Source organism: Euphorbia lathyris, chromosome 7 (genome assembly GCF_963576675.1).
Source record: "Euphorbia lathyris chromosome 7, ddEupLath1.1, whole genome shotgun sequence".
Classification (NCBI taxonomy): Eukaryota; Viridiplantae; Streptophyta; class Magnoliopsida; order Malpighiales; family Euphorbiaceae; genus Euphorbia; species Euphorbia lathyris.
The window spans coordinates 16930120-16940077 of NC_088916.1; the positions used below are offsets into that span (position 1 = coordinate 16930120).

Genomic DNA, 9958 nt, shown 5'->3' on the forward strand with positions numbered 1-9958 from the left:
TGAAGCCCAACCCAAACTAATCCCTAACCTAATAGGGATAGTTATACAAATATTCACTTTTTAATAAATAAATACAAATTTCTACAACTTATAAAATTAATTTTTAATTTGTCAGATCTTTATAAAATATATATTTTCTGTATTTTAATCCTAACTGTTTTTTATGACAAAAGCAAAATAAAAAAAACTGTTTATATGGTAATAGATGAATTTCTTATGTTTTATTGATAAAAACCCAAAAACAATTTATATATAATATTCAACTTGAATTATCATGTAATTTTCTCAACTTAATAGTCCAGTTCCATGCCATCGCTACCTTACCTGTCTTCTTCCTCTTTCTGCCGACAACATGATATAATTAATGTAGGAGAATGATTTCAATTTGAGAAAGATGAAAGTAGTACGGAGAGAAAATAAATGATGAAACCAAAGATGTATAATATTTTTTTTAATAATAATAAAATATATTTTTTTATTTTGACATGTCACAATTTCTACCGAGGTATCAATTTTTAGTCCAACTATTGTTTGGTAGCCTAATTCATTAATTAAGCCTATTTGGACTATTAAATCGAATATTTTTTATACATTATATCATTAGATGATATAGACAATTAAACATATAATCAAATAATAATCAATTATAATTGTTTTATTTCAAGCCTTGAAGTTTGTTTATCTATAGTATGAACAATGTACCTTGAACCAACTCCCATCAATCCAAATTCTTTTGAACCGTCTTTTTCTCCTCTTCCACGAGTCTAAATGGACCTCCTCTTCAACGTCTCGGGTAAGGCCACCTCTGGAACTTGGCTACATTACAGTGCGTTGGGGTCTGCCTCCGACGGGCTGGATTAAGATAAACACCGACGGGGCAGCGGAGGGTGCTCCTGGCATCGCTGACGCTGACGGGATTTTCAGAAACAGAAGAGGCTTTATAACGGGCTGTTTCTCCTTTCACATTGCCGAATCTTATGCTCATACGACTGAGCTGATGGCGATCGTTTTTGCCATTGAAGCTGCCTTGGAAAGAGGCTAGTACAACTTGTGGATTGAATCTGACTCGGCATATGCGGTTAAGCTGCTAAGTGAAAAATCTACTGCGGTTCCATGGAGGATTAAGCAAGAATGGTTAGGTTGCTTATCATGTTGCTCGTCTATGAACTGCAGAATCACTCATATCTACAGGGAAGGTAATCAAGCTGTGGATCGTCTTGCCTGTTTTAGCAAATCTGCGTCTGCGCTCCACTGGTGGCACTCTGTGCCTTATTTTTTACAATCTCATGTTTTCGATGACTTTTGTAATGTTGCTCATATTCGTTTCCTTTAATTTTCTCCCTCCTTTGTAATTTTCTATTTTTTCATTAATAATATTCAGGATTGGTTAAATGTGTTAAGGGTGTCAATCTAATTGGGATGTCTAACATATTAATCCCGTCCCAATCTTTTATTTAAAAAAATGTGACTTGAACCAAGAAATTTAAATCACAAATCAATCAATCAATTCGATTTTAAATGGATTGAATGCAACCAATCAATTATATTTTCAGTGTTAGAATTATTCAACTGTAATCTTAATTTCTCATTTTCATTCTAATTATCAGTTGGTTTTTTTTAATTATATTTTCTGTTATTTCCTTTATGGCAACCAAATAGCCAATTAGATCTAAAGAAAAAATGGAAATAAAATAGAATGAAGAAAATTTAGAACGTTTAATTTGTTGCATCATCAATTAGTTGTTATCAGATAAACAAACCCTAAAAAAAAGCTAGTACACTACAAGATAATCGCGAATTACCGGCGGAATTTTCCGGCGGAACTAAATCCGCTACAATTCACCGGCGGATTAGCAGCGGAATCGTAGCCGCTACTGATCACCGGCGGAACAGCAGCGGAATAATAAATCCGCCTTAAAAAATTTACTTTTCCAGCCGAAGCGTTGGTATTTATTTCCGTTGGAGAGGTCACCGACGGAATTTAGCCGGCACCGACGGAATTCCGCTGGTAATTATTAAAAAATAAAAAATTATAATAAAAAAAGTAATTTTGGATTAGCGGGAAAAGAAAAAAGTTTCCCTCATTTTTATTTCCCCCATATATCCTAATTTTTCTATGCGCCGACCTAATCCCCCTTTCTCCCTCAACATATGCCGCTTTCTCTCCCAAAACCTAGTCTCGAGCCAACGATTTTATTCTGGAATCTGTTACCTCGATTTTTCATTCTAAACTTTCTATGAAGCGATCATACTTTTGAAACATGGTCTCCCATCTCCTTCTTCCAATAACTAGGTCACTCATTGTTCTCTCGTCTCGCCTAAGTTGGGATCTCTAGTCGATCGATAGTGGATGGATGCGTGCAAGCGGCGATAGTAGCTCCTTAGCCTGATCAAGCGGTACCATTCCGATCCCTTGGTGATGCGATAATATCTCAACCCCTTAGTTATGGGGCAGCAAATTGGGGCAAGTATTCCTTTTAAAGTTTTAGGGTTTTAATTTTTGTTGGTTGAATCGAAATTAGTTTATGTATTATATTTTATTGCTTCTTTTATCCATCCTTGGAACTGAAACTCAAATTAATTAGATGATAGAAATTAATATAAATTGGAAATGAGAGTGTTTGAACTTTGAAGGAGAAGATACAGATGAGGGGCATTAATCAATCAAATTGTAAAGAGTGGAGTGGTTATGGCTTACGTTATAACCTCGTTATTTGCTTCCCTCTTTTTAGTTAATTAGTATTACTGTATGCAAACATGATTGCTTGTTAATTATATAATAATTAAAATTTGAGTTAGGTGTAATAGATAATCATATTATCTCCCTTTGAGGTTCAATGGTGAAACGACTCTTTTGACATCCTACATGGTTTCAATTTCCTAAGAGTTTCCGGTTGGATCTCGGCTCATCTCTGTTTTTGAAGGAACACATAATGGAATCTTTGTTGAAGAAGACTAGATTTATCTCATGAGAATTTTGACCAACTTTATCATTGATGCGCTGTGTGTGTGCTTGAGAAGTCGTCATAAGCTCGTACAGAAACATCTAGCGCTCCTCAAACTGTTACCAGAACACCAAACATACGCCAACTATTATATATGGTGTCACCCCAAACGTCTCTTTCCAAACCCCGAATAGAGTAGGTGCTATTGAAGCCCCAATCTTAACAATGTTTGTCTATTTTACCTTAGGGAGTTCATAAAGGAAGTTACTTGGCCTATATCCACAATGGATGAGCTTGTTCTCCTAGTAAAAGGGATATTGAATATAACCTAAACAAGCACGTACGACATCCTCCTTAGAGGTTCCTCCTACCTTTGCTAGAGCATCCCAAACATTAATTGACAATTAGGCATTTTTGAGTCATATATGGATTTGGTATTTTATTGTTAGTAAATCTAAAAAGTGAATCGAAATCATTTGAAAACTGTCTCCATTTTAATAATTATTTGTAATATTTGGTGTTTGTGTTGATGATAATATATTTGAAGCTTATTGCTCAACACATTCGCAGTGGCAGCTTAAGTGCTTTTTTGCCTCCTTAAGGCTTGAGAGATAGTGCTGCATTTTCCTTGGATTTTTGAAACATTTCTCCATAGTTTTAATTTTTAATACTTGCTGCGTATTGAGATTTTGAATTGGAATTTTGTTTTCTTTTATAAGAGCATTATATTATTCCCTTTAATGATTACTCCATTTGAATGAATATTCAATTTGATTTTGGTAAAGTTTGTATTTTAGTTAGTTTACTGGCCTTCAACTTAGGCTAATGTACTGTATTTGAGGAATTGCATCTGATATATTCTCCTTGTATTTGGTCCATGGTATAAAGAGTAAAGACACTTGATTCTCAATGTTGCTTCTAGCATTTAAACTTTTAAAACATATTTATACTGAGAATATATACATGGACAATTTTGACTCCCCCAGCTCGATCTTTCTTGTACTCTTCATTATCATATTGAGGAAATGCAACTAATTAGCCAAAACATGTGGCATTTTTTGATCACGTGTCTTCAAAGTTATATTTTGATATTTTGTTAACTGCTAGTAGATGTTTCCCGTGTATTAAGGTATTATAATATGATCTTTTATTTATGTATAGGGTGAGCAAAGCCTAATTGCAGAGAATTATAAATACATCTTATATGGGAAATTGAACAAAATACATGAGGAAGGTTCAAGAGCTGATATTAAAGCATATGTAAGCAAATCTTTCATAATTTTATTTTAATTTACAGTAATTGAGAAGCAAAATTAAATGTTTGATGCAAGAGATCAATGATTATTTGATATTGATTTGTGGTTGGATTTTTAGGGAGCTGTTAATTTCATTTGGAAGGATTCTGTGGTTGGATTTTTATGATGCAGCATCCTTGGAGTGAAACTATTCCTATGGTTGCCAACATATACTCGGCAATGTAATGTTTGGAAGGAGGCAAGACACACAAGATTGTTATAATGACTGTCATTCTTTTGATGTAAAACTAAAAAGTTGTTATTAACTAGCTTGTGTGGTTATCATGGATGGCACACAGGCTGTTTCTTTTTTTTTACAGATGTAAGTGATTGATTTCATGATTTGACGCTCATATGAAGTAGGGCAATGAATCGTGAAGCTCAAGTCACTCTACTTTTTTGGCATTCTCAATGTTCTTGTTCCATATCGGTGTCTGATTGGTAGTTTTTGTATACCTTGTACATGTATGATACAGTAGAACTTGTTCATTCACTACTTGTGTTTTCATTTGCATTTTTATGTTCAGTTTCCCTATTTTACTATCTGATTTGATATTGATACTCCTTCATAAATAGAAGACAAGTTGAAAGGCTAGATTATGGGTAATGGATCCACACAGAGGTTCCAATTTTATGTTGTGAAGTTTTGTTTGCTAAGGATCTTAGTGAATGATAATTTAAATATCACAGTGTTTGTTTACACTCTTAATGGTGTGCTGTTTGTGATTCTTTTTCCCATATTAGGTAGTAAGCTCTTAAAAGATGATGGGATTTGTTTAAGATGTCTCAACTGAGCTAATCAGAAATTTATAGTCCTCTATCTATTTCAGTACTTTCTAATGATAGTTGTCTGTTTATATGTTTGTGTAGTCATGGCTCATTTAGTTGAATTGGCTTTACTTTTTGCTTTTTTTGTTTATGGATTTGGTTCAAATACAGGTTTTCAATCTATTTTGCAGTGCTTTTGGTTATATTCAACAAACCAGCTCTTTCTTCTTTTAACTTCCCCAGTGCAAATGTCATAACCCTGTTTCAGGTAGAATTTGAGTAAATTACATTTCAGGGAGAGGTTAATTGTGTTAAATGGGATCCTGGGGTGACTTTGTCTTGCAATATTGCAGGCTTAATTGGATATGGAATGCAGATGCACCTTTCTCCTTTTATTTCCTTCTGTTTCGGTGAATTCACAATCTGAAAAGCTTTTAATTGTACGCATTTGTTGTAGGTTGAAGCTGCTTTCCAATACCCTGGTCGGCCTCCTATTCTATGGAAGTTTCTTTAAGGTAATGGACATTACGGCCTGTATAATTTTTTGTTCAAACTTTTTGGAGGATTAGGTATTGCTGATGCAGATCATGCAGTGCTTGGCATTGCAAGAATTTTAGGTTCAAAGGTTTTAGGAGGATTTGATCCAACTTCTTGAAGGAGTTTGAGAATCTCCTGTTTCTTTTGATTTAGTTGTTGTATTTTGGTGTCCATCCTTTCAAGCTTAGCTTTTAATTTAGAATTTAGCAGGGCCTTTGTTATAGCAGCACTTTTTTTATATATAATTAATTGAAGCTTGACATATAACTAATTAATACACAGCCCAAAAATAAATATAAATTAAATCTAGAAGAATAGGATAAGAAACACAAAAACAACTTTTTAAAACTACTTTTACTTGCATCTTTATCTAATATATAATGCTATAAAACAATAAGGACAAAAGGAATATATATAGAGTTATTGAAGATGTGGAAATTGAGGTGCAGAAATGCATCTTTAGACTTTGATGACTTAATTTGTGATCAGGGGACATCTTGACTTTATCAATAGCATGATTACTGGAACATCTCAAGCTAACTGCACAGTTCTTATCATTGATTCCACAACTGGTGGTTTTGAAGCTGGTATTTCTAAGGATGGACAGACTTGTGAGCATGCTCTCCTTGCATTCACCCTTGGTGTCAAGAAAATGATACCTTGTTGCAACAAGGTAAACCCCTAATGTGTTACTGTTTTTTTTATTTTGCTGCTTATATTCTTGTGACTGAGTCTCAATAGATGTAGTTTATCAACATTTGATAAAGTCTTCAACTTTTCATTATATAGGCTTGTATTCTGAATCTTATTTAGATTCATGTAATTTTAGGGTATAAAATTGTTCGTTTAGACAATCATATAAACAACAAAATTGAGATGAACCATTGGTTAAAACTAATTTGACTTTATGTTTGATAGTCACCGAAGGTTTTTGAAAGGTTAGTCAACAGTCAGCAATCAAAGGGTGCAAGGAGAGGGAAGAAAGCATGAATGCGGATTCAGTCCAAGCTAAGATGGGTATATATTATCACGCGTAGATTGAGGTATCCATACCCAACACATGTAGTTGTTTTAATTCATGGATTGAGGTAGACATTATCATGTTGGGATTATTAATTCCCAACTTATTTTTCTTATAATATGTACTTATTTGTTGAAAACTTTTGTGATATGAATTGTTTAGCTTCTCTCAATTTATGGCAATCATATCTATTTATAAGTGCTGAGTAGATTAGGTGTAAGTCTAGAGTAGATTAGGCTGGTCAATTTATGAGTTGTAATTGTGTGAATCATAAGACTCAAATTTGTACATATATCATATACGAGTTTCCTTCAATCCAAATAAATTGACTAATTCAAAAAAATTATTTTTTTTTCAATTTTTAATATTAATCACCGACGGAAAATGGTCGGAAATATCCGCCGGAAACATTCACCGACCAAATTCGGGTCGGTAATAGTTGGTCGGTGTTTGAAATTTACCAGCGGAATCTTCCGACCCTATTTTGGTCGGTATAGATCTCCGACGGAAAGAGATTTGTGGTCGGTATGCGGTACCAGCGAGCCTTTTACTAGCAGAATACAATCCGCTGCTGATCCGTCGTAACGTTGATTTCCGACGGAATTTGGCAGATCACCGATGGAATATTCCGCTGGTAAAACGCGTTTTTCTTGTAGTGGTACCAGTGACATTCAGTAATTTTCACCTGGTAAGTGATTGACCAAGTGAATTTGGTCAGTCATCATTAGATCAAAACTCATTAAAATAATATGGTGAAGATTAAAAGCATCCTAAAACTTAGATTTACGCTTTGTAGATCTAATGGTGACTGATCAAATTTATTTGGTCAGACACTGACCAAGTGAAAACCACCGCAGTGACATTAGCTTAGAAAATCAAAATAAAAAAAAAAAGCACATTTGGTAAAAAAAAAAAAAAAAAAAAAACTTATATAGAGAGAAAGCTCTTGATTGCAAGTGTTACTAATTATTTTGTAAAAAAGCATTCTGAAGTCTCCGGTGTATTATTTTTTTGGTGCATTAAACCCTTAGTTTTTTAATTTTAACAGATTGAGCTCATGATCTTCTATTTTCTGTCATATTAAGCCATTACTTGTCAAACTGGTCAGTTGTGGATATCTAATTATCTAATGCAGTTAAAAAATGTTATTAATTTCATATATGTTTGAAACTATATTTTTTACAGCTCGAAATAAAGTTTTTGCAGTTTTCCTATAGATACATTACACATTACATTAAATACACATTCAGAACTGTTTCGAACCATTAAAAATAAAAAGTTACGTATGGGAAATGAATAATATTTTGTTAATCGAGTTTGAATTAAATTATAGTTAATCACAAATTTATAAATTTTTGAAACTCAAAATTCAATACAATTGAATATTTTTTTTAAGAATACTTATAAATGGAATTGTGTTTTAATATGATAATTAATTCTACTATAATTTGAATTAAATTATAGCGAGTTACAAATCAATAAACTTTTGATATTGAAAATTCGATACAATTGAATAGTCCTGTGGAAAACTTATAAATAAAATTTGTAGGAATTTTAATTTAGTGACATGTCAGTAAAACTTGATATAGCATTTTATTGAACCTCTTTTAGAGCTGTGAATTAAATTATAGTCAGTTACAAATTAATAAATTTTAATGGAATGACGTGTCAACAAAATCTATTGTGACATCTTATTATACCTCTTTAAAATTAGGAATTTTAATGGAATGATATATCAGCAAAATCTAATATGCCCAATGGTTTTCATTTGGTCAATTTGATCCATTACTGTTATATCTAAACTTAATGTGGCATCTTATTGAATTTCCTTTAGAGTTGTGCTTTTATATATATATATATATATATATATATATATATATATATAGTTCACATTTATTTAGTTTTAATTAATAAAACTTTTAATTTTTTAATTGTGCAAATTAAGTTTTGTTTTTAATTTTATATTTAGCACAAATGGATAATATATTTAATCATGCATTATTGTATAGTCTTTTTTTTATAAAATATAATTATCAAAATTATAAAATTTTAATATTTTGATAATATGAGTAAATTTTTTTATGACAATTTTTATAATATAGAAAAAATTACTTTTAAATTTACCGTTAATTGAAGAACGGAATTGAAAAATAGAATAACAATTTTATTAAATTGAAGAACGTAAATAATAAAATGACGATAAACTGAATATAATAAACTTTCACATAAACTAAAAGTACGGAAGAATCAGATTTTAATGTCTTTGTTTGGAATCGATAATCGTCTTCTAGCATACAATAGAAGCGTGAGTCAAATTCTAACCGTATGACAATTAAAACTGCAATCACTAAAAAGTTTTTTAAAATTAATAATGAAATTAATTCTATTTATTTCTTCTAATGAGATTTAGTGTAACCACTAGAAACTTTTTACATTAAGAGCTTTTTTAATTCTATTTAAAGTTGCTTAAATTACTAGCTCATATTTCTCCCCACTGAATTGTAAGAGAGTAGCAGAACAAATCCATCCTTGTTGTGATAATATCATCTGAATACAATCGGATGAAAATGAACAGGAACATGTACTTTTCTCAAACATATTTCTTTTGTTATGGTCTAAACACAAACACTAGATTTTTGTGGCAAATGTTGGAATCAAATCTTCCATAAAAGAGCATTGAAAGGGTTCATATTATTCTTATGCTAGGCCTAGAACCTTGTATCGAATAAGAAGAAGAAGACGAGAACAAAAAGAAAAATGAAACTCGATGAGGAGTATGAAGAGGTGTTTAATGTCCCAAAATTGTGCAAGGTTGTGAGAAAATTGGCTATTAAATTAGTTAATTGTGACATGCTAGAACAAATAAGTTATTAATATGCATCTTCTTATTTTTCTAATGTTTCTTTTGATTTCAATGTTATAAATTGAAATTTTGATCTTCTATCAACCCATTTCTAATCATGAATTCCTACAAGATGGTTGGTCATTTTTTATTGTCAGATTTTACATTTAAAAGATTTTCCATTTGAATTCATGTATCTGTTTTCATATTTTTGATATGTTAGACATTGTCCATTTCATATATTATTTTGTCTCATTAATCAAACTTAACAAATTAAATGTCCATTTCATGAGACAAATTAAATTTTGCGTCAAATTATACAGGATTTAGGAAGTAATAAAAACCCGAAATCAGACACCTTATATGTTTAACATATCAAAAATATAAAAACAGATACATGGATTTTCAAATGTAAAATCTTTTAAAGATAAAACCTGACAAAAAAAATGACAAACCATAGGAATTCATGGTTAGAAATTGGTTGATAGGAAATCAAAATTTCAATTTATAACATCAAAATCAAAAGAAACATTAGGAAAATAACAAGATG

At 31.6% G+C, this 9958-nt stretch overlaps 1 protein-coding gene across 11 annotated transcripts; it reads left to right on the forward strand.

The window, feature by feature from the left end:
- The first annotated feature begins 2114 nt into the window (after window positions 1-2114).
- On the forward strand, window positions 2115-6891 carry LOC136201306 (elongation factor 1-alpha-like). 11 transcript variants are annotated; one of them, XM_065991940.1, is made up of 7 exons: window positions 2115-2464; window positions 4107-4205; window positions 4320-4705; window positions 5200-5276; window positions 5362-5523; window positions 6035-6218; window positions 6464-6891. In XM_065991940.1, the coding sequence occupies exons 5-7, from the start codon at window positions 5507-5509 to the stop codon at window positions 6533-6535; spliced, it is 273 nt and encodes a 90-aa protein (XP_065848012.1). In that variant the 5' UTR covers window positions 2115-2464; window positions 4107-4205; window positions 4320-4705; window positions 5200-5276; window positions 5362-5506; the 3' UTR covers window positions 6536-6891. The 11 variants fall into 11 exon arrangements, with proteins under 11 accessions (XP_065848012.1, XP_065848014.1, XP_065848013.1 ...); XM_065991942.1 differs by having other exon boundaries at window positions 5466-5523; XM_065991941.1 differs by having other exon boundaries at window positions 4320-4681.
- Window positions 6892-9958: the final 3067 nt, after the last annotated feature.